The sequence below is a fragment of the Notechis scutatus genome, chromosome 4 (assembly GCF_049901735.1).
Source record: "Notechis scutatus isolate UNSWTSFEM ecotype Mainland chromosome 4, rNotScu1.2, whole genome shotgun sequence".
NCBI lineage: Eukaryota > Metazoa > Chordata > Lepidosauria > Squamata > Elapidae > Notechis > Notechis scutatus.
In genome coordinates this window covers 127112790-127138010 of record NC_142012.1, presented here as the reverse complement: position 1 = coordinate 127138010, position 25221 = coordinate 127112790, and the positions used below count along the sequence as shown (strand labels likewise).

Here is a 25221-nt window from a genome sequence, read left to right as displayed (position 1 = left end):
TGGCGGTCCACGGGCTGGATGTGTCATGCACAGGCCACGCCCACCCCAGCTCCATGATGGGGAAAACTATTGTGAAAGTCATGTGACAGCAACATGATGCAGCAAATTCGACACCTGTGTGCTAAGATAAGGTTACATTCCTTTTAGATTCTATATTTTGCCTATTAGAATTAGGTTGGAATATATTCCAACATAACATATTTATGAGTTCATGACATGGGAAGCCTCGTGCATGTGGCTACTCAATAAGGATTTTTTTTTAAAAAAAAAAATCTGGGAATAACTTGATAGCTCCATAAATTTTTAAGAACAGGACCTTTGCAGTACCTTTGCTTTGGTGGCCATGCTCACCATATTGATTCTCCTAGGCAGTTTCCTTAACAACTGCTGATTTTTCAGAAAGGCTTATCATTAATTCAGGACACCAGGCTGCTTTATTTGGTTCATTCCCTCTGGCCTTTACGAATGTATTGTTATAAACACAGTTAATTCTCCAGCACTGCACCATATGTGAGAGATGCCATTTTACGCCAGGCAGATATAAAATAAAATGAATCATGACAAATAGCAAACCTGAGGGGAAGGAAGGAAGGAAAGAAGGAAGAAAGGAAGAAAGGAAGATGAGTTGGAAGAAGAGGGTATGGTTGAGCAAATGTGCAGGAAAGCTCTTGCCTGCTTTATCTGAAGTAGGGGAAGAAAGAAAAATTCATTTCTTCAAGGGTGACCAAAAGCAAAAGTTTTGTGGGTTTTGGACTTTTTTTTTTTTTGCCTCCAGCAGCAGAAAAACAAGATAATTGCTTTGTATGAACAACCTCAGCAGTTGTTTCTTTTGATCTGTTTTTAAAGTTATAAAATGTTTTAAAAGATACAAAAAATATTTTCTCTTTTCACCTTGGCTACCACTTGGAATTGATATATCAGGTGCATTCTCTGGTTATCCTCGTTTAAATAATCATTTTTTCAAACATTAATTCTCTCAAAAATTTTAAACAATTGAATGTTGGTTAGAAGATCTTGTCATTGCTTCTGGAGTCATACCTTTGGAGTCTCTGATCTGGTTGAAGCAAAGCAATCAGCTACCTTCTTAAATTCACCTGTACTTTTGGCTCCTCCCCAGATGAAGAATTTTGTTTCTTCCCCAGATTGATAGGAATGTATATCAGTGGTGATATGGGATGCCAAGTAGTCATATTTTGTGTATATGTATGTCTCTCTGTATGTGATATCTTTGTTTACCATGATGAAAAATTGTTGAATGAATAAATTCACCCTAGTGTTGGTCTCAAAACATAGTTCAGATAAAGCTTTATGTTTATTTCTCAGAATTCTCACATATTTTGCCTCAAAACACCACAAAACCAGTAAAAGATATACCAATAACCAAGTTATAATTAGGAAAATACTGAAAATTCCTTATTACTGGAGATTTCCCCAATCTAATGAATTTTAGATGTGTTGGAAAAGCTGCTGCCTTCCCAAATTATCTCTTGAAATTAAAGTTGTATTTTTCTGACATCTTCAATTTCCAGCAAGTACCAGGAGAGAAACAAGGTTGGACCAGGCTGACATGAAACATAATTATGAACAATATTTTTATTACTAATGTGAACTTTTCAGAGGTATGGAAATAATTCCAAGTGTGAATAAGTAGGACTGCATCAATTGTTGTAAGAATCTGTCAGCTTCCTAAGTAGATCAGATAGGAACATGACAAGATGAGCTAATTCTATTTTATTGTAAGGCTACATTAGCAGAATTTTCCAAGTCAGAAATCTCTCACCATTCCTCACTAGGCAGCATCTCTTCCCCTTATTTCTCAAGGTCATTCCCACATAACATTACAGAGTGATCACAGTTACTGTTACCTTCTTTGTATTTATCTAATTTATACGTGAGACAAGGGCATGAAAAAATGCATTTTATTTCTAAGTGTCAGATTCATAGAGGTTTAAACTTTAATAAACCTGGGATTTATTTTTATGGGTATGCATGCTCTGGACTGATTGGTAAATAAATTAGTTAGTTTTGTTAAGTCTCCATTAGCACAGAAAAAGATAAGATGGGGAAAAAGATTTATCTAGCCCTCTCTGGAGTTGTTATTGGACAAATTGAACATGAATGTGGAAGACATGGTGCTATTTACATTTGTAGAGCTAGATTGCTCCAGTTGACCATGCTTCTGTATGTCCTGAATTTTAAAACATTGCCCTTTTTACTCTTAATTGTTGCTATCCTTACATGCTTTCCTCTGTGTCACTTAGGAGGGATGTGTGCGCGCCCCTTTGTCCTTTTCTTTTTCTTCTTTGAAAATGAACCTGTCATTGGTGCAGTGGAGACTACATAATGAAAAGAATTTCTAATTCGAATGATGCATCATCTTCCTATTAAATTGTAATTCTTCACTCCACACCATCTTATTCTGAAAGGTCATCTAAATGATGTATAAAATTATGGAGTTGCTTCTTTTTTTAGGCTTATCATTATTCTATGTTTCGTGCCTCTTCTGCTTAAAATGCAGTAAACAAGAGAGATTGACAGAGTCAAGTCAGTTCTTAGATTGCCATAGTAACATTCTTGACATCAGAGGAGAAATGTGTGCAGAATTCTAAAGTGTGCATATGGTTCTCCAAGAGACAAACATTTAGTGCCTGAATGCCTCTCAGTCCTCATTACCATTACTTCTCAAATCAAACTGCTAGAAACAGTATCAGAACTGAAGGTCGGCTGATTAAGATTTCTGCACTAAGATCGTTGCACTGACCTGACTCATTCATAACTAGCAGTCCCAATTGCCCTATGTCAAGAATATTAATAAGAGATATAAAGATTGAACCTTGGACCTTAATCATGCAAATAAGGCATAAACGGAGACTGTTGGCTGTAGCCTTATTCTGGTGGCAATGAGAGTACACTCTGCCATAGACTGGAGTTACCTTTAACACTATACTGATAATGCAAAATGGGCATAAGCAGAATTTGGGGCAAGAGGAATCATGTTTTTTGGAAGAAAGTTTGTGGAATGTCTTTGTTTCCCCCCCCCTAAATATGTTTGCTACAGGAGTTCATTTACTTTCCACAAATATTCTTATAGATTTAACAAATACATTAAATAACTAAGGAGAGGTCACACATTTTTTCTTATCTCTTGCTCTATGTTCAATTGTTTACTAAGCATTCACTTTATTTTCTTCTGTTTTGCTTTTTGGGATATGCAAAACATGTTGTGCATAAACCATTTTCTGCAGAGAGCATTGTTCTTCATAGATGAATGTTCAAACTGAAACACGCAGGTTTCATTCAGAAATGTTTTGGGATAGGGAATAGGAAAAAGCCATGTGTATTAGGAGTGGCAAGTAGAAGCTAACAGGTTATTGAAAGAAAAACACTGGGAGAAATGAGGGAGAGGGAGAAGGCTAGTTAAATACTGGTATATATATCACACTTATAGCCTTAAATTGGCTGCTGCTACAACTACTACCGTCCTTGCTTCAAGTGCAACATATCTAGCTGGCCTGTACTCCCCTGTCCCACCAACCTTTCTGGCAACTGTCTTTTCCTACCTCCTTTTAGCTGTTGCCACCAGTATCTATATATCAAACTGATTTTTCCAACTGTAAGTTAACCATCCATTTCAGTAAAGCCACAGTTTATTGATGTAAATTAATTAAGTATATTATATACCCCAAATCTGAAGCATATTACTTTATGAAGAGCTATTGCCTATTACTATTTTTCTATATTTGCAAATGTTGTTTAATCCATAAAGGAATATTGTGATTGATACGCATGTCTATGTTCTTGGCTTATTTTAGAATAATTTATCATTCCTCATTTCAAAATATCAAGAAACTGTGCCATTATTTTTTGTCACCTGTTTTTAGAAATGTCTCTAAGAACTGATAGATTTATCCTAGGCAGGCTAGATTGGAAAAAATAACAAGTCCACAGTAACTGAAGAACATCTAATAAGGAATTTGAAGAACTAAGATGACTTAGTGAGTTCATTCCACTGATTGTAGTGTATCAAAAGTGGGTCCTATAAATGCTGAATTCAGGTTTCATTTCTTGCACCTCATTCTGGCTGCAGCATGCAAAATGCTGAATGCCCCCTTCTGTTTGAGTGGGCAGCCAACTGTCTTTTGCTGTGATGATGGTCAGATCTGATTCCCAGTTTTTCCCATGAGTAAGTGAGAATCAACTCTCCAAAAGTCACCAAAAAAGCATCATGGAATGTGTGTTCCCAAGAGCTTCAATTCTATCTTAGACTCCTGATATAGAAGTCTTGATGTATGTTTTCCAATGAAATGTTCTCTCAGGCAGAGAAAAAAGATCACATGTCACTGGGGCATTGATAGGGCTGATGCAAGATTTTTATTGTTTCACTTGGCTGTTCTGAGAGTTGTATCCTAGCATCTTTTTGTAACATTACAAAAGCACCTCACAGATAATGAACATCTCTACAAAAAAGTTGCAGTACACAATTCTACACTTGTCTCATAGCACCTAATCCTAAATGCAATAGAATAGAATAGAATTCTTTATTGGCCAAGTATGATTGGACACACAAGGAATTTGTCTTTGATGCATATGCTCTCAGCGTACATATAGACCAACACATCTAAAAAGTACTCTCATTCCTTCTGACTTGAGAGCTGTTATCTCCCCATCAACCAAACAAACTGAACACAAGTAATATCACTTTAAGTTAGTAAGTATTCTTCGTTTCAATTAAGTAACTGAAATATTCTTTTGAAATGATACAAAACAGGTATAGGAAAATGGCAGCCTTCCCATTAGCAATTCAACAATGCCTGCAGGACCCCTCTTCCCCACTTCTGTTACCAAAAAAGGCATTAGAGAAAGTTGGAGCCTCACACGAAGGACTTTCCAAGAAGAAAAAAGGGGGGAATTATTAAAGGAGTAAGGCTCTTATGCCTTGTCTTTGTCTTCTATGGAATAAATTAGCTAGACAGCTGCAGATATATACATCATGAGAAATTCCAGCAGATGATTAAAAAAATGGATGGGATACCTGGCCACTTGTGATCTCTGATATGCAAAAGCCAGTTAAATATCATTATGTCTCCATTTTTCTGAACCTAGTATCTTATTTTTTTCTTATTACTTTTTCAGTAAAAATAAGGAAGAAATTATCCCAAATACATCAACAAATTAAAAAGTGATCTTATGAGCTTTCATTATTATATAATTAATTAAATAATTGTTAGATATATTATACTACAAGATCACCTGTAGTTGAATATGCTACTTGAAAATTATAAATATTTTAATCCAAAATAAATAGTTTATATTGGCAGCTGATAAATCCTCCCTCTTTTGGCATGGTTACCATAATGATATTCATCTATTTGACCTGATACAGAATCAATTTATACCCAGATTGTCACATATTTCTGCTTCAATCTATTGATTTCTTACATGTGCCTAACTTTTGATATTATAAAGATTCATATTAGGGTATTTGCTATTTAAATTGTATGTGTAAATGTAGTGAACTGTTAACTGTAGTGAATTTTGTATATGTCTGCAGAGAAATAATATATTTATAATGACAGCTACTTAATTTTTTCTTTTGGTGAAAAAACTTACTGCAGGGAAGGTTTAAGAATACAATATTTGAAGGTATTTATTTTGCATTTTTTAGTAAAACTGTGTTGCTTTTTCTCCCATTACTTCATGAATACAATATCTGACATTTGTTAGGAAACTTAGAACACATTTTTTCAACTGGTCTGTCTAAGAGAGAAGAGATTTATCTTAAAGAAATTTGTAGATATGCAAAAAAAGGTGTACAATTTTTTTTGTATATTTGTTACTTGATCTTGCAATGCCAAGTCATGATGCACCTAGCCAGCTCACATTTTATTAAATGATTCTTCATGATGAACCTCAACTGTTCTTGAGGGCACATAGAATGTTAATTTTCTAGGTGTTACAGGTATTATGTGTTTTTCAAATTCATGTATTGGATAGCTTTATGAAATTGGATACATCTATTTATTGGATCAAGAAATGATGTTTGCTAGTTCCTCATATAATATTTCTACTCTGCTTCTTCCTAGCTATCATTAATCCAAAGCAGCCCAAAGAGACACCTAAAAGTTTCAGCTTTGACTATTCCTACTGGTCTCACACAACTGTAAGTAGATACAGGCACAAAGGAGGGAAGGTTGGTTGCGGGGTCCCTTTGGGTAGGCTTCAGAACTAAAACTTAGATTTTTAAAAAAATCTTTTCAATTCAACTCAATCTTGGAAATAATATGTAATTGTGGGATATCTGTGGCAGGTGTGGGCGGCCCTGCGGGAACTGGAGTAGGCTGTATATGAGTAGCTCTTTCTCGGGATGAGAATCCTGCTTGAATCTTGGCAGAGAGAATATTCAGTTCCTGAGCTGAGCCTCTCATGGTTCTCCCTACCACTGAGGTACCCCACACTTCTTACCTGGGACTTGCCTGCTTAAGAAGCTGTGGGGGTGGAGTGTTTGGAATGCAATATTACAGGCTAACTCTGCCTACAGCCAGGAGTTCAATCCTGAACGCTCAAGGTTGACTCAGCTTTCCATCCTTCCGAGGTTAGAACAGTGAAGACCCAGATTGTTGAGGGCAATATGCTGACTCTGTAAACTGCTCAGAGAGTGCTATAAAGCACTACAAAGCAGTATACAAGTCTAAGTGCTATTGTTATTGCTATTAATGACTACCATGATTGCTTAATAACTACAACTTGGAATGCCGGGATTGCAGTTGTAAAGTAAAGCAGTCATTTGGGCACTTACATGCCATCTTGCTTATCAATCACTGTGCTCAACAACTGACATTCTGGTCTCAGTTGTGGTAATTAAATGAGAACTATGTGTAACTGGATTTTTTTGTGCTTTATAGCACAACACATTTAAAAGTATAAATAGAGCAGGCGTGTCAAACTCAATTTCATTGAGGGCCGCATCAGGGCTGTGGTTGATCTCGGGGGACCAGGCGGGTGTGGCCGACTGAGTGGGCATGGCTGACTGGGTGGGCATGGCCGACTGGGTGGGTGTGGCTAGTTTGATGCCACTCTCCAAACTTCTGGCATGAATTGGGTAAACCAGGCCGAAGCCAGGCTGACCTGATCGTTCTTCTTTGCATTGAGTAGACTGGGCTGAAGCCAGATTGGGCCAATCTTTCCTCTTCGTGTTGGGTAGACCAGGCGAAAGCCATGCTGGCCCGATCTTCTTTGCATTGGGTAGACCAAGATGGCCCCACGGGCCAGATCCAACCACATTGTGGGCTGGATCCAGTCTGCAGGCCTTGAGTTTGACACCTCCGAAATAGAGGAAGCAATTAAATCTTTTGAAAATTAGTACCTTTCAATTTGGCAAGTACTTTTTCCATCCTCTAAAGATAGTATACTGGAATAAATTAGAAGGTGGCTGAATACCCAAGCTATTTTATAGGAATATGAAGTAAAACAATTAAGCCTTGACTATGAAGTCCATCATAGCATTCCTACTAAGACCTAATTAGTAGTAATTTTATGTATTTATTTACTTATTTACTGACATGATTTATGTTGCTGCCTTAGAGTATACAAATATTCTAAGCAGCTCACAACAATTCATTAAAAATATACAACAGTACTCTTTACCTCTGGCACCAGACAGCTCAACCTTCATCCTAGCCCAATCCTTAGGAGAAGAGCCAGGACTTCATAGCCCCTGAAGGCTAAAAGAGTAGGGATAGAGATCATGTCAAATGGTAATAATTAAGGGACAGGACTGGGAGAGCTCCCCTCATACACACAGTTATGGAGATTCTCACTCACCCAGGTCATGGTTGTTCCAAAGGTGCTTTTTCAAAAGGCAACTGGACTTTCTGGTTTTTCTTTGAAGACGTTTCGCTTCTCATCCAAGAAGCTTCTTCATCTCTAACTGAATCCCTAATTGATTTTGCTTGTCTGAAGCCAGCTGGGAAAGAAGCTTATTTTGATCACGTGACCATAAGTTGTTGCAACAGGCATAAATGCGAGCTGATTTCCAAGCATCTGAATTGTGACCACATGACTGCAGAGTTGCTGCTATGGTCTTTTGAAGACAGTTTGTAAGACATTTTTTCCAGGGCCATTTTAACCATTGTTAAACGTACGATTGCAAGTCAGGTATTTAATGAATTTAGAATAGTTCCTCAAATATATACTTTTCTATCAAAGAGAGGCATTATTGCCCTCCAAGTGTTTGGATAGCAACAGTCATCTATCCCAGTCAGAATGGCCAATGATGAAGGTTTGTGAGGATTAGACTAAAAGATCTGGAGGTTTCAAGATGACTATATTGTGCAGAGGGAGAAAATATTTTTTACTCTTTCTTTGTCTTCTCTTGAATCATTTCCAGTCTTTCTCAGTGATCTGTTTCTTTTTTCTGAGCAGCCTGAAGACATAAACTATGCTTCACAAAAACAAGTATACCTGGACATTGGAGAGGAAATGCTGCAGCATGCTTTTGAAGGTTATAATGTCTGCATTTTTGCCTATGGCCAGACTGGGGCTGGCAAGTCCTATACAATGATGGGTAAACAAGAGAAGGACCAACAAGGCATAATTCCCCAGGTAAGCATGACAGTGGGAAATAGCTCAAAGTAAGAAACAAATCCAAGAAAATAATATTTGGGATGGGAAGCCTGGGAAGCAGTTCTGTTAATGAGCGACAATCAAGAAAGGGTGGAAGCATAAAATCCCATGACATTTTCAGAGAACAGAAAGCTGTGGCATGAGTAGGATTGAACAACAATAGATGGAAAGGAAAGAAGGATTTATGACTGATTATCAAATATTCAAGGAAGAGTAACAGGAGAACATATAGAATTGATTTATTTGGTCTCAACTGAAAGTTTTGTCATAGTAAGGAGACCTCTGAGTAGATCACTGGCTGCAATTGGCCACCAAAAGCACACGAGTTCAACAACTTGTATGTTTGTAAAAAAAAATGTAGCTTAGAAAACAATAGAAATGTTTGAGTTGCAAGATGTAGCTGCTGGGAATAGTTCCTTCTGCAATATCACTCCTGTTTAAAAAGATTGATTCAAGATTTAGTTGGAATTTACATTTTATGCAGATTGCTTTTTTCCAGTTAATAAGGAGCCTTTCCCCAAATATTATTTTGGGGAAAATATTGTATTTCTTTTTACAAATAGTTTGAAGATTTAAATGATGCAGATGGTACTATTGTTACAGAATTGTAACTTTTTTTTCTTTCTCATACTATGCAGCTGTGTGAGGATCTCTTCTCTCGAATCAATGACACAACAAATGACAATATGTCCTACTCAGTGGAGGTACAGACGGCTATTTTTCAATGCTCAGTATCATTTTTATACATAGTTTTGAGCAGCAAAAGAAACTTTATAATGATGAGATTGCAAAAAATATATTAAGTTGAAGAAAAATGTGCTCACCCAAAAAAGCTCTCTAATAATGTATTTTCGAATTCTGAGATTTGTTTCATAACAATTATTAAATAGTTTGTCTTTAATATTTGTTGGGGGAGAGTAATTGATGCAATAATCATTCAATAATATTACTAGAGGGTGGGATCACAATTTTCACCATGTTTAATATTTTTCTATTGAAAGTATAAAGTAAGATCACTACGCATATTGGGAACTAAACACACTGGCATGCTTTTCCAACCTTGGGAAGAAATTGTGTAGGCAATACTTATTGGTTTGGTGATTTATTCTGAGGCAGGAATGAAAAGAAAGGACAAGAACCAGGAGATAGGATGAACAAGAGCTCCTGCCTGCAAGTCCTATAGATCGTCAGGGCAGAATTTTTGTTCTGGGCTGAGGATGTCATATCAGTCAGTGCCTACAAGATATTTAGCTGCCTCCTGTGCTTGTCTTGCTCTTATGTTTATTAAATGAATTTTGTCCTACAGGTGAGTTACATGGAAATTTACTGTGAACGTGTACGTGACCTCCTCAATCCTAAAAATAAAGGAAACCTGAGGGTCAGAGAGCACCCACTCCTTGGACCGTATGTTGAAGATCTCTCAAAATTAGCTGTTACTTCATATAATGACATTCAGGATTTAATGGACTCTGGGAATAAAGCAAGGTAAAAAGAACAATAAGGAGAATGTATCTCATTTTGGTATTTCTATGAAATCATTCAGAATTATTTTTAGTCAAGTCCTTACAAGAATTTCATTCTGATAAAAATTTCAAGAAGTGTTTTTTCAAAGAGAATATTTTGATTGTCCTGAGTCAGGGAGCTAACTAGTAGTGGGATCCTGCCGGTTCAGTCTGGTTCTAGTGAACCGGTAGTTCTGGCGATCAGCTGGCCCCACCCACCCGCCCCTGCTCTATCCTGTCCTGTATTTCTGTGTTTTTCAGCTCAGCTGATTTGTGCGGCACAGTGGATTGCCACACCTCAGCTGTTTTACTCACCGGCAGTGCTCTAGAAGATAAGATTTGGAGGCTAAAATTTGGGGATTTTGAATGCTGCACTTACACGCAAAGTGCACTTTAGGCAAAGCACGCGCTCACAGAACCGGTTGTTAAACCGGTTGCAGCCCCACCACTGAAGCTAACCCTAACTTAAATAATTCAAAACAAGAAAGGGTGTAGAGTATGGTCCCATGATTAGCCTTATGAAGATGTTGCTAGATGGATTGAAGACCAAGTTCTTTTGTGAGTCTTAGAAATTTAATACTTTACCCTCATGGATATACAGATTAGCAGCAATTGCTCTATAGCTAGAGCAGGAAATTGTGAATTGCATTGGGGTGGAGTAAAAAAAAGATGAGAAGCCAAGGATTCCCAGTTCTAGAGATCTCTAAAGGAGTTACATCTTTATATAGATCTTGTAAGGATTCAATTTTTTAAAAAATTTAAAATTAAACTCTTTTTTTCTTCCAATTTTTCTTCCTATAAAATTTATTATATTTTTTTATTCATTTATGTACAAGTACTATAATTTACTGTGGTAGTTTTCCATGACAGTTATGAATTCGGAGAAATGCAGTAATACATCTGAAAGCTTCTAAACTGAGGAAAGATATTTTAAACATCTGTATACTATAAGTATTTGCTTGTTCTTATCAACTTTACTTTCCTGGCAAGAAATGCAAATAAATTCCCTGATACTCTTCTTCAATAGGACAGTGGCAGCCACTAATATGAATGAAACCAGCAGCCGCTCGCATGCGGTTTTCAATATTATCTTCACCCAGAAGAGACATGATGCAGAGACAGACATCACCACTGAGAAGGTGAACTGAAAAATTAGTATGCATTGATATTCCGTCCAAGAGCACTCATGTGTGCAGTCTGATACCATCTCACGTGTAATTGCTGTTCAGCCACCACAAAGACTCTCAGCTCAGCTGTCAGTTGGACTAAATTGATACAATGAAGAGAGTGGTAAAAAGAATCAGTGCACAGGGAGCAAATGGAAGATAGATTTTTTCCCCCTTCAATTTCGGTCACGTATTCATAGACAGTCTTTCTCTGCATTGAGAAAAGATAGGAGACTTCAAGGGAAAGTTTGGTGCAGGAGAAGCCAACGCTTTAAAATATAAAGAGAAAGAGCTTTGTGAGGCTTGATGTGATAGCAGCTAAGTGATAATAGATTAATACTGGAAACCAAATCTAAAGATAAAGATAAACCTCATTTTGGATGGGGTTGCATTGCCTCAGACAGATACTATGCACATTTTGGAGGTCCTCCTGAACTCATGAGGTGCTGTCCAGATTCTTGGAAGCATTATGGTTGTTAAGAATTTGGGCAGTTTTAATCCCAACACAACACCTATTGTCATTCAAACTATCATTTGAGTCTATTCCACCATATGAGTATCCAAGCATACTTGCTTCATTGCTGCTTTCTTACACATTGCCTTGAATGTTTCTTGATTAAATTCAGTTTAGTAAGATCTGGGATGGCTGTTTTTTTAATTGCGTGTTTGCTAAAACACTCTATTCATATTTTGTTTTTCCCAATGTTTAGACTTTCTTTAATAATATGAAATACTTCACCATGCCAAAGTGTTAAGAGAATAATCTGAGAGGCAGATTATTGTGTTGGATATAAAGCAATATTTAATCTGTTTGCTGATTTCAGGTCAGCAAAGTCAGCCTGGTGGATCTTGCAGGAAGTGAACGGGCTGACTCCACAGGAGCAAAAGGCACCAGACTTAAGGTAAAGGAAAAAAAAAACTGGACTAAGGGACATATTTATATAAATATCTTTGCTTAAAGAAGGATTAATTAGCACATTAAGTTTGAAAACTGAATGAGATTATCCTTTGAAAAGCTGCAGATTTATCTTGATAGAATAACCTGTAGTACTATAAATCAAAATATATTGTGTAGCTCTTTCATATTTTCCTTCTTAGTGTTGTTTGTTTGCCTTTTCTATGGTTAGGAAAATGAAAATGAAAGAAGTGCTCAGAAAACAAGGGAAGGCTACGCATGAAAAAAATATTACATAGGATCATCCTTCCTATTATATAATTATGTGGATGAGGCAAGGGTTCTGCATGAAAGAAAGACTTGCCAGAAGTGTGAGAAGGGCAAACCAACTGTGATATAATTCACTGTAACAATTGTTATTTATCTACTGTTTATGTTGTCTGTATTTTCTATATGGGGCACAGTTCCCAAAACATGATTGGTTTGTCTCAGTCTTGCCCAACCTGGTTCCTTCTGATGTGCTGGGAACCCAGTTTTTAGAATTGGCTAGAAATTCTGGGAGTACAGTCCTAAAATATCTGAAGGTTTTATGGTTTTGGAAGACAGAACTCTTCAGTGACATCCTAGATTGGCATACATACATACATTCGTCGTAGGTCTTTTATAAGAAAGAATGGCAAAATTATCCACCAAGAGCTTTGAATAAATAAAGAGATATTTGAATGTGTGATATAATTCTAAATCCTGGTGGTTCTGGCGAGTAAGTGATACAGCACATTAAATATGTTTTTGTGCAAATTTTTTTACCAAAATTCAATGCCCCATATTGATTGGATATCCTTACTTTCACAGGAAGGAGCAAATATCAATAAATCACTAACAACCTTAGGAAAAGTGATCTCTGCTCTGGCTGAGATGGTAAGACTTCTATTGAGATAAGTAGAGGAGAACATTTTATTACAATTAAAATACAAAATTTTATTTTCCCAATTCATTTCACAGATGCTTCAGTAAAAGTATTACTCAGCCATTTGATTTCTGGGGGGGGAAAAGTCATATTTAGTTTTGCTCCAAAAGTCAAAAGTCACTAATCTGCTAATAGAAAAGAAACCTTATTAACCTCCAGCTTCTGTGAAAGCCTAAAAATTAAAATTAAAATAATCAAGGACTATTTTGAAGGTTACTTATCGCTGTCTTGACATTGATACATTAATTTCTATTTTTGCCTATGGAGAAACATAACAACTATATGAATTCACACCTACAGATTTGAATTCATATCTAAAGATGTGAATTCACAGATTTACTATTTTAGAAAGAGTAAGACATTTCAAAGCACCTTGATATATATATGCATGTGAATAAGGAAAATAAATTAATTATAAACATCTATTTACATTATAGATGTAGTATTATTGGTATTTATGCACATCTAATATGTGTAGATGTTCTGCAGTATTAGGTGGATAAGAGACTGCAAGTTTTGTCCCTGCCATCAATCCTGTTTCCTTTGCTTTGTTCCCTAATTTTGCTATGTTAGGTGAAGATCTAAAGGAACCTGATATATTTGTGGAGAACCCTTCAGTTGGGCAGCAATTGGGCTTCCACATGTCTAGATAATTATTTCCTTAGGCTTCATTCAGTGCACCAGAATCAGGATGAACAGCAAACCCCTTTTAATTAGAGAGGAGCCCTTCATGCAAATAACACAAGAAAGTGTCTGATGAGAACACCCAATTTTCCATTCTGTGACAAACATCCAGCATGTCTTCTGTCTCTCTCTGAATCATCTTTGTATTTTTTTCTACTCTGCAAATGAGCAGGGGAGATATTATGGCATCACAGCAATGTCAGATAAAAGGATATGTAGAAAATCAGGGGCTGAGTGAAGATATGGATTCTGGTTTCTTGATTCAATTGTGTCTGCTTTTGACCTATTTCTCTAAAATGATAAAATGAACACTGTTTTTGGATTATGTTAAATGTTTTCCATTGGGAGGAGATAACATAATTGATATAGGGTCACAGTTTAGTTTTCAGATCCAATTTATTAAAGCCTGCTTTGGTAATATAAAATCATGAAATTTTAATTGGTATCTGCTTTATTTTCAGGATTCAGGACCAAATAAGGTAAATATCTGTGCTGGGAAAGTAATGATAGGCCTGAGTGAAGCTGTTTTGTCTGAAAATTGTCCATGTCCAAACATTTCACTTAAAGTCCTATGATTTTTTTTAAGTTTGTGTATCACAATAAAGAAGGACTCTTACAGAACAACATCACCTTGCAGATAGTTTCCCAACTGTTTTTAAAGACAGTCCCATGTAGAACACATTACAATAATTTGGACAACTGTTAAGGATGTGAGCCTCTGTTGCAAAATATCCTGGTCCAAACAGGGGCTATAACCAACCACAGAATCAGAGTGCTTCTGGACAAATTAGAACCGTCTCCTGCTAGGATTAAATCCAAGCTTGTTTCTACCCATCCAGATATTTGGTTAGGACTGTGGCCCTCTCAGCGATAGTGATATAAAGTTGGGTATCATCAATGTACTCATTGATGATAACCTCATTGTCCTGTTGTAAGCAGTCACGCTTACATACCAGGGAGTTTAATTGCAAGACTTTGGGTAATGCAATTCCAATCCCTAGAAGGTTGCCTGCAAAGGTTCCAAGTGGTCACAATGTAAGTGGGAAAAGAAAAACCATAATCAGATCATCATTTAGAAATCCAAGAGTCCAAATATAGATTGTCATCCAGTCCAGGTTCTAAGGGGCAGAGTTTCTGTACTCTAAGGGTACAGAAGACAAACGCAGATATTTTAGTGATGTAGTTATTTTTGTAAATGGAGAATTGATGCTGGCAATAGTTCTGAAATAGTACATACCATGAGTGTAGACAATCAAGGACGGAATAAACTTTGCTGTTCTCTTATTTTTTGTTAGCATCATCTGGAATATAATGCAACATTAATCTGTTGTATTTCTTCCTAATATTAAAAATGTGCTTCAACGACCTCAACCATAATTTTCCTAATAGATCAGGGTTAGGAAAAATATAATTGAAAAAATAGGTTTTTTAAATCTTCCATATTTGGCTTCATTACCTTTGAGGAATGAAACACACCAGAACAGCATGTATTGTACAGAAACTCAATGCAGAAGAAACATGAGATGATCCATCTCACATTTTAAACAGTGCTGTATCATTTTGTATTTTAAAATCTACTGCATGATGATCTGACCATTAGATAACTTCCCACCCAAAGTGACCTTCCTTAGCCAGGTGCCCTCCCGATATTTTTTAGATTAAAATCTTGACATAGAATAGCGGAGATTATAAGCAAATACATGTTGAGGAAGAAACTCTAAGCAAAGCTCAGTTTGAAAGTTGGAGACAGATTAATAAACCTCTGATTATGGAAGAAGGAATAGAATACTTGCTCAGACACTAGACAGCTTGAGATCTGGTTGGATTTATCAATGAAAGCAAGAAAGAAAAATATTACCAGTAAGAAATTAGTATTAATGCAAAGTTAGAAATAATTACATGATAATTTTTGAGGAGTTTATTTTGGTTTCTTGTGTGACCTTTGGTAATAGATCATGGGGAAAATGTGCAAGTTTTGCCTAACAGAAAACTCGATTTCATTCATTTCTGTGGTGACTGGTAGTTAGTTATGTGATAACAATTCTAGACTGGCTAAATTTATTTTGAAGGATCAAATTTATTATTTTAAGAGAAATATATAGTCATATGTAAGTTGTATAAGTTTTGTTCCTATGAGAATCATGCTGAATAGAATGCAACCTTTCCTGAGCTCTGAAAATCTTAAAATGTTATAAGATGATAGTCACTTATAGAATGTACATTCTTACTCTAGAAAAGAACCTCTTTTGGTTATCTACATAGTTGAATTTAGAAAAGGAAATTTATTCTATTTTAAAAAGAAGATTATTGCTTTTTATTCCCTTGTATTAGGGTTAAAGAACTGTGAGTCACATACACATTAGAAGTATCAGTTCAATATTATATTCTCTCTTTCTTGTAGAATAAGAAGAAGAAAAAGTCAGACTTTATTCCATATCGAGACTCAGTACTTACTTGGCTGCTCCGAGAAAATCTAGGTAGGTTTTTTTTTCTGAACATGTGACCTCCATTCTATCTTATTTCTCAGCCAAGGTCTAAATAATGAATCTCCCAAGTCTTCTGCTTGTGAGTTGTCAGATCTTCTTTTATGGTTTTTTGTATTCAGCTCCTGTTTCTACTAGTGAGGATGGTAATTAGGTTGTCTGAAATCTAATACCGGTAGTAACATTTTCCATTCCATAAAGTACTTGCCAATATCTTGCACATAAAGATGGGATGAATGTTAAGAGTCTTCTTAATTTGGGAAGCCTGGATCAATGAACAGACAGTGTATTGGAAGAGGAAGAAGATGAGCACAGCTCAGAAAGTGGATATTTAATTTTATCAATCATTGTGTTTTGTGTTCTCTGGGCAGGTGGTAACTCCCGGACTGCTATGGTTGCTGCTCTCAGCCCTGCTGATATTAATTACGATGAGACTCTTAGCACCTTAAGGTAGAATCTTTGTAAAAGGTTTCCCATTCTTTTTATTATGAACTAGACTATGCTTTGTGAATTCATTGCATTATCTTTGCTTTTTCTTGAATTTTTCTTGGAGGGAAAATGTGCTTTCATATATATTTTATCTCTTATGCATGTTGAAAATATATATTCTATACATAGGGCACAGAACAACTTAATTGGGCAATTTTTTGCTTGGCAATGCATAGGGATAAAAATTGGGTCATGGGGACAAATTTCCCTCTCAAGTTGGACTGAGGTTCTGATTGAGTTGAAAGATTGAGGAAAAAGAGAGAATCAATATGGTTCCCTAACGAGTACCTGGAGAGTCTCTCTCTAGAAGAGTTTTGTATTTTCAGGCTTAGAAATACAAATATTGGCAGCTTAAAATCCTCAGTGTTCTGTAATCTAGATTTTAACTGGGGAACGGAAGAGATAGGTGACAGAAAGAAGTACCCTTTAACCATGGGCCAGTTTTTACCGAGTTGACTTGTTTATTTAGTTGATTGATCAAGAATATTTACTACATTTTAGGAGAAATAGCTTAGTTCTCTCTCTCTCTCTCTCTCTCTCTCTCTCTCTCTCTCTCTCTTTATATATATATATATATATATATATATATATATATATATATATATATATATATTTTCTTAAGTTTTGGGTACATGTATTGTTCGGCTTGGTTATATTTATATTTTTAAAGAACTACAATGACGTGACAATAACTACATATATATATATATATATATATATATATATATATATATATATATATATATATATATATAATATAATTTTATATTTATATTATTTATATTTATATATGTTTTCTTAAGTTTTCGCGGGTACTTACATGTATGGTATTCAGCTTTGTTCGAGTATTTTCCCACGTCATTATAGTTGTGCTTTTAAATATACATATACATAAATATAAATATACATATATAAATGTAAATATAAATACCGTATTTGCCGGCGTATAAGACGACTGGGCGTATAAGACGACCCCCAACATTTCCACTCAAAATATAGAGTTTGTTATATACTCGCCGTGATAAGACTACCCCCTCTTCCACACACCTTCCACTTTTGCACTTTTTTTTTTTTGTAACAATTTTGAAATGAGCTAATCCAATTTTGAACCAAGAATATGCAAATAGCTATGGAGTTTAGAAATGAGTTTTAAAAATATTTTTCATTGCTTACCATTAAGCGTAAAATATGTTGTAAATAAAAAAATGAGAACACAGGAAACGTTCTCTTCTCAATACAGCTGATCTCTCTCTCTCTCTCTCTCTCACACACACACACAACCAAAAACCCGGACACTGAAAAGGCTGCCAAGGAACAGTATATTCAATGCCTTCTCTTTAATCAAGAAACAAGGAATTCCTTAGAATCTTTTTTTTTTCCCAAGTGGCCCTCTTTAAAAAAAAAAAAATGGAGGTAACACTTTCATTCAAAAAGTCTTCCAGTATCTGGAGTCGCTTAGACATATTGAAGTGAGGCAGGAGAGTAAGTGAAATTTGAAATGATCCAGCTACCGTTTTCTTCCCCTCCCGCCCGAAGGCCATTATCTCCACGCCAAAACGGAACGAGGAGGCAAAGAAGCCAAACACGCTAAAAAGGATCTCTTTATTTTCCTACACAAGGTCACACCTACTTTTCCGCATTCAAAGGACAACCTCTCTCACCACCACCACACACACACACACCCCAATACCCGCAAACAATGTTCTGGGCATTAATCACCATTGCTACATTAACCTGGTAAATTTATACCCTATAGTGTTGCTTTGACGGCAGGATTTCACACAGCGGGCGCTCGCCGCCTCTTCTCCGCTCCCACCGTTCGCACATGTTGGAAGCACCGTAAAACCTGATAACCCACCCGGGGCTCCCCCATCCTTAACCTACAGCCGCGCGCCACACACACACACACACACACCCCGCCCCCAGCCTCCCTCCCGGCTGCAACTCAAGCTCGAAGTGGGAGTCGGAGTCCTCCCGGCGTATAAGACGACCCCCCACTATATATATATATATATATATATATATACATACATATATATGGTTTGAATTATATATCACATTCTATATGGCATTTTCAGCAGACCTTACTTTGTTTAGAATGTGTATTTTCTCCACAGATATGCAGATCGTGCTAAGCAAATCAGATGCAATGCTGTCATTAATGAGGATCCCAACAACAAGCTGATCAGAGAACTTAAAGATGAAGTGGCTCGCCTGAGAGACCTGTTGTATTCTCAAGGCCTGGGAGATATCATAGATAGTATGTTGAATATCAGTGCTTTGGGTTGGTTTAAGGCTGGCCTGTGTGTCTACATCTTGTCTTTCTCGGTTTACTTCTTCTAGTTGCAGATCTAACCTCCACATGGTTCCTGTTTTCAGTTCATAGTCTCAAAGCCCACACATTCTAGTGCCTGTGTAAGGTTCATAAACCTAACATACCCCAATTCTAAAGGACAGGCTGAATATAAATTCTAGCAATTTGTTATCCTAACATATTTTGAAAGCTTTGCCAACTGTTCAGTGGTCTACAACCACAGGCTCTTTCGGTCATAATCTTCATTATCCCTCTACACCTCTATTTCTGAGCAGTTATCCATCCATAGCGATATAAAGTTGTTTAAAATATTTCATAATCAATGATAGGATTTATTTAAATCCCCCAACATTCTAATCAGAAAACTGTTTTTACAGCCTATAGCAGTGTGCACTTCCTTAGCTGTGAATAAGGAAGGAATTGCTTGATAATGAAGGATATGCATTTCATGGCCTTTCCAGTCAATTCCTTTTGGGGGCAATAAGCAGCTTGAACATCTTGTTGCTCTGTTATACCAAGAGATCCAAATTTTGTTGTGGGATTGATTTATTTTTGCCTATGACTCTTAAGCACAACCTTTTTCATGGCTAAGAAGATATGATTATCCCAACTAAATCAACTGTCATGAAAAGTATGTTAGCTAAATGAATGGCATAACTCTTCATGGGATAATAGCCATGTTATTGATGGAAATGAGTGTAGTTGTTTTCTCCCCTTCTCATGAACTTATTATCTCTTTTACCAATTATTTTATCCACATTCTTTTGCTTGCACTTTATGTGGTAACATACAGTATGGGATCACACATCTTCCCATGTAAAATAAAATCAGGGAAGGGCTGTAAGGAGGCTACACTACATTAAAAAAAAAGTGAGCTAGTTATATAAAACACAAGGAGTAAGCCTCAAGGTTTCTGGATTTGCAAAAAGGCCCTCAGGTGCTGTTTCTTTATTCCTACAAGATAAACCTATTCTTGTTTTCTTTGTCTTCCCACTCCCTTCTCCTATCTCTCTTAGCTAATCCTGTTCCAGGAGGACCTAAATGTGTGTATTTCCCATGGCTGGTATTTTGTGTGCTTCAGTGCTTTTGACAAACTCAGTCAAAGCAAAGGAACAGAAGTATAGCATGAGAAATGAATTCAATAGCAAATGTTGGGAAAACCTTTTCATTTTAGGGCAGGTGTTGAGATGGTTTGTATATACCTTCTTCAAAGGGCAGAGGTGGGCCTTTACAGGAATCCAATCATATTACTAAATACAACCAATCCATGGAAATTGCTGCTATTAAGTGTGGCAAGATAGTGGTTTGTTGAGTTTTAGTGTTCATATTAGAATACTAAATACTTCTTCCACAAAAATGGCATTTCTCTCCTTCAAAATGTCCAAAGATACCCACAGGTCTTTTCGGAACATGCTTTAGAGAGATTCCCCCACTCCCGACCTGTTGTATACATAGAAAAAAATCAATTTAATATTCAAATATATTCCAGGCCCTGTTGTGTTTGAATTAAGGCACTGCAGCATTCCACTTTAGCCAGGTTGTTTTTGTTCTCTGGTGATCCTAAAAATTCTATTCCATCTCCTTGACTCTAGAAACGTTTTCGATTGAGTTTGTTCTTGAAATTCCTTTCTCTTGCTGTAACTATGTGTCCTGCTGCTTGTGCTGCTGCTATCTCTGCTGCTGCTTCTGCTGGAGTTGGATCAAATGAATTTGTTCTGCTAAGGAAAGGAAACACCTGGTCCCAAAGCACTAAACTATCTGCCTTAGCCACTATTGGCTTACATATCACCAGTGATACTGTTTGGCCCTTCTAGTAGCAGTTGTACCTACTAGGAATGCTGTGGGAGTAGTTAAGTTGTTGATTGCATTTGATAAAGCAATCTGGCTTTTGCTGGCATGTTAGAAGGCCTGGAGCCTCTGCCTCTATTTTGAGCAGTTCAGCCTACGCTCTGATCAAATTAGCAGCTGGAACTTTCCAGTTGCCCACATCCAGGCCTATCTTCCCAATGGAACCACATAGGATCTGCCCCTTTCCACTCTAACCTACGGAGTAAAATCAAATATAAATTAGATGTACGTATGATGTATGGAATTGAAATTTTAAACTTTGACTGCAGATGCTTAAAACTTATCTGAAACTCTGTTATTTTAGCCCAATTAGTCCTGGTCAGACATCTATACTTTTCCCATGTCCATTCCCAATATTTATTCTTCAGACTTGCCCCTCCATGTGCCAAGATGGTTTGGAAATTGCAATATCTAGATGAATAAAAAGGGTTGTCAGAAAAGTGTAAGATTGTAAGATTGTCTATCTATCTATTTATATCTATCTATCTATCTATCTATCTATCTATCTATCTATCTATCTATCTATCTATCATCTCTCTATTTATATCATCTATCATATGTCTATTTACATACACTCCTGCCTTTGTACACATTCTCGTCGATTCCCATATGCGTGCACGCTCACACATGCGCGTGTGTGTGTGTGCGCGCGTGCACACACACACACACACACACACACACAACACGTGGCAGCAGCACCTACTTAACCTTAGGTGATTTGAAAGCTAACCAGGATTTAGTGAGGATTAATGCAGAACTATCTGGGGATTTTAGGCTTTGGCTAGAGTGGGAAGTGAAAACAATTTCTGGAGAAAAAAATAAGAGTACTTCCTTATCACCATGTCACTAGGAGCTGCATAATCTGAGGGAAACTTTACTTGTTTTTGATAAAGTGAGTTTTCTGCCTTGTAAAACTCAAAATTTTCATCATATATCTCAAATATGTGATGCCCATTCTGATACTATAAATAAAGTGCATATCATTGTTTCCCTCATCTATCCAGTTTAAGAAGTGCAAATAAGAAAACAGAATATCAAAAGTGACATAATTTGGGGCATCATCTTACAGTTTTTGAACATTACAAAATCTTCCATTTTAATCTGATTTGCACAAATCAGACGATTTTTTTAAAATAAGTAGTTCATAGTACTATCAGTCAACAAAATATTGTGCATTGATTTTAAAATCCTAAAGAGAGGTAAAGATATTTTTTAAAAACAAGATTAAAGAAATAGTGGGGAAACAATATTATTTGAAATCTGTATGGAATTTCATGTTTGAGATAAACAATTGTCCAATAAAAATATTTTTAGAACCATTCAAACAAGGAATATCCTATATTAGGCAACCTCTTACTATTCTTTTTTCTTCTTCTGAGAATGGTGATCTGTAGTCAGGATTTTTTTTTTAATCTTCTTTGTCAAGGTGGCTTTTAATGAGTAGTGGTATAAAAATGTTTTAAATGACTAAGTGTTAATTGGATGCTGAAATTATATTGTTATTCTCAATCAAACCTGCAGAGGAAAGTACATTCTAGAGATGAATCTTGTATGACAAACATAGCATTTAAAAAAATATACCTCTGTATTAGATTGGCATTTCTACTTTTTTCAGCATCATCATTCGTAAGAAATTTCTGAATTAGTCTAGCATCTTTATGCAAATGCACCATAAATACAGGTTTTTTCTTCTTCTTCTGTTCAATTGTATCCAATTCTCAGAAACTGTCTGGACAAGCCCCTGCAGTTTTCTTGGCAAGGTTTTGCCATTAACTCTCTAGGGATGAGAGTAAGTGACTGGTTTTTAAGATGAACTAGCTGGCTTTATGACCAAAGTGGGCCTAAAACTCAGGGTCTCCCAGTTTCTAGCCCGATGTCGTAACCATTAGACTGAATTGGTATATCATTATCATCATATTCTGAACTGAAGTTGACTCCTATTTGCCCATTTTCTTTTTCCCCCCCTTTATTTTTAAGTTCACCTTTCAACTCAATGCCTAAAAAATGTAAAAATATCTTCCATTTTTCAAATGGCACTGGAATGAATTCATGTGGTATGGAATTTTGATACCTCATGCATGGTCTTGGTGGATGTGGTCACTGATTCTTCCTGCCTAGCATATTATTAGACAAAATGGCTCTGCAATGATAGCTAAGAGTTTCGTTTCTTTTTTTTAAATGCTGCCTATTTCCCCCAAAGCACAGGAGTCAGCAAAGTCTGGTGTTCAAGTTTTAAGAAAGGTTGCATAGGGCATAGTGTGAACGCTCCAGCTAATGTGAAGTTCCAGCCCTATCCCTTCCAGCTACATTACTGTCTGCATATCTCTATGTTGAATTTCTATCTTTCTCCTCATTGCATCATGTTGCTATTTCCCAACTGCAATTCTTTTCTCTATCCTTTCCTTCCTTCTTCTTGTCTTGTTTCTTTCCCTTTTCTTTCTCCCTCCTTGAATCCCATAGACATGTCCGACTTTGAGAACAATAATGATAATCGTAGAGTGGCAGATTTGAGTCAACGGAATGACAATCTCTCCACAGTGACCAATGCCTTGGTAGGAATGAGCCCATCCTCCTCACTCTCTGCTTTGTCCAGTCGAGCTGCCTCAGTCAATAGTCTACATGAGCGCATAATGTTTGCTCCGGGTAGTGAAGAAGCCATTGAAAGACTCAAGGTAAGAGCCATTATGAAGAAGACCATGTTTCTACTGTAAAGATATGGAGGAAATGTGGTAGAAAATATTATTAGATTCCAACATGACATTTTTTCCAACTATAATAATTTGAATTATCTTATTCTTTTTAAAAATAAAAAGTATAGAAAAGAATACAGTTAAAGAAAGGAGAAAAAAGAAATAACTTCCATTCATCTTTAAAGCAATTACAAACAAACTCATTATTCTTCTACGCTCCTTAATATTATAATAATCCTATTAGCTCCTCTTTCAATCTTTTTTCAACCATCAAATCCAGAAATAAACATTTCAGGGTTTGTTTGTTTTTTCATTTTCGGCAAGAAGCTGATAAGGAATTATTTATAATGCACTCTCCCAATATATTCAAACCACAATAAAAATATAGTTAACATAAAAATTAAGCAGCAGTTAAAGTGCATTAACATAAGCATTAAAAATCAATATATAGCATAATGTATTTGCAATCACAACTGACAGGATTTACAGCAATACAGTTTTGTTTCTAGTCTTTAAAGCCAGTTGTTTATGTTTTGACATGCTGTAAAGACCTGATTCTATTCAGGTCCTACGTTATGAGGGGTGGAGTCCTTTGTTCAATAAGGTTGTGTATTATTTGGGGCTGATGCCCAGATCCCCCATCTTGTTTTATTTTGTGTTGTGTTTTAATGGTTATATATTGTTTGCTACCCAGGGTTGGTTAGAAGATGGGTAGCTCATAAATTGAATAAATGCCTACATACAATTTAAACAGCCTTAGTTTATTTGACTGATTTGTGTCTTCTAAATGCATGGCTTCATTTAGAATTTGTATATAATAGAAGTGCAACACCATAATAATATTGTTCCCCAGCCTACCAAAATTAAGATGCAGATAAATTAGAATTCTCATCCTGGCAGAAATCTGTTCTAAGACATCTAGAGAATATCAGATTGCCAAAGCCTTTGTAGAGTAACAGTAACCTAATGTATTTAGGCAAAATATTTTTGGTTCAATCAGATGACAGTCATGAAACACTCATATTTAACTTGAACTGTGCAGGAAACAGAGAAGATAATTGCGGAGCTGAATGAAACATGGGAAGAAAAACTGCGTAGAACAGAAGCAATTCGTATGGAGAGGTAGGAATAAGGCAGCTAGTCTAGTCTAGAACATTGTTAATGCCACAAGGTTCAACATTTTATCATAATATCTTTTTCTTTTGATAGCTAACGTTTACTTTTATAGCTGCTGACTGAAAATGCTACATGAAGCATTATTTTATAAAATAACAGAGTTTTTGTGGGGCTGACTGGAATACCTTCCAATTCAACATCATTTCAGGAAGGGTATCCACATCACCCTTTATAACTGTGACAAGAAAATATCCCATGTGATGGCACTATAACATAATGATTTCCTGTTAAAATTCGAGTTAGAACAGTCATCACATGAACAATGTTTCAATCTGTAAATTAGCTGTGGTGAGCAGAAAGTCTGAGATTCCCTTTAAAGATTAATTTTTTATATGAATTAAAAGCATGTCAACTATTGGACAAATTTGTTGAAGTCTAATGATAC

General features: G+C 36.2%; 1 protein-coding gene across 22 annotated transcripts in view; it reads left to right on the top strand.

Annotated features, from left to right (window-relative positions):
- KIF1A (kinesin family member 1A) overlaps window positions 1–25221 on the top strand; it is a 94715-nt gene that overhangs the window by 22255 nt on the left and 47239 nt on the right. For 8 of the 22 annotated variants that reach the window (XM_087964862.1, XM_087964845.1, XM_087964846.1 and 5 more), the window contains exons 3-16: window positions 6084–6160; window positions 8422–8601; window positions 9261–9326; window positions 9929–10107; window positions 11152–11263; window positions 12115–12192; window positions 13038–13103; window positions 14298–14315; window positions 16238–16313; window positions 16691–16769; window positions 18926–19068; window positions 20139–20165; window positions 23431–23642; window positions 24703–24782. In XM_087964862.1, coding sequence (XP_087820988.1) covers window positions 6084–6160; window positions 8422–8601; window positions 9261–9326; window positions 9929–10107; window positions 11152–11263; window positions 12115–12192; window positions 13038–13103; window positions 14298–14315; window positions 16238–16313; window positions 16691–16769; window positions 18926–19068; window positions 20139–20165; window positions 23431–23642; window positions 24703–24782 — 1393 coding nt within the window. The remainder of the gene's footprint in view (window positions 1–6083; window positions 6161–8421; window positions 8602–9260; window positions 9327–9928; window positions 10108–11151; window positions 11264–12114; window positions 12193–13037; window positions 13104–14297; window positions 14316–16237; window positions 16314–16690; window positions 16770–18925; window positions 19069–20138; window positions 20166–23430; window positions 23643–24702; window positions 24783–25221) is intronic. The other 14 variants (XM_087964851.1, XM_087964853.1, XM_087964850.1 and 11 more) reach the window with 3 other exon arrangements.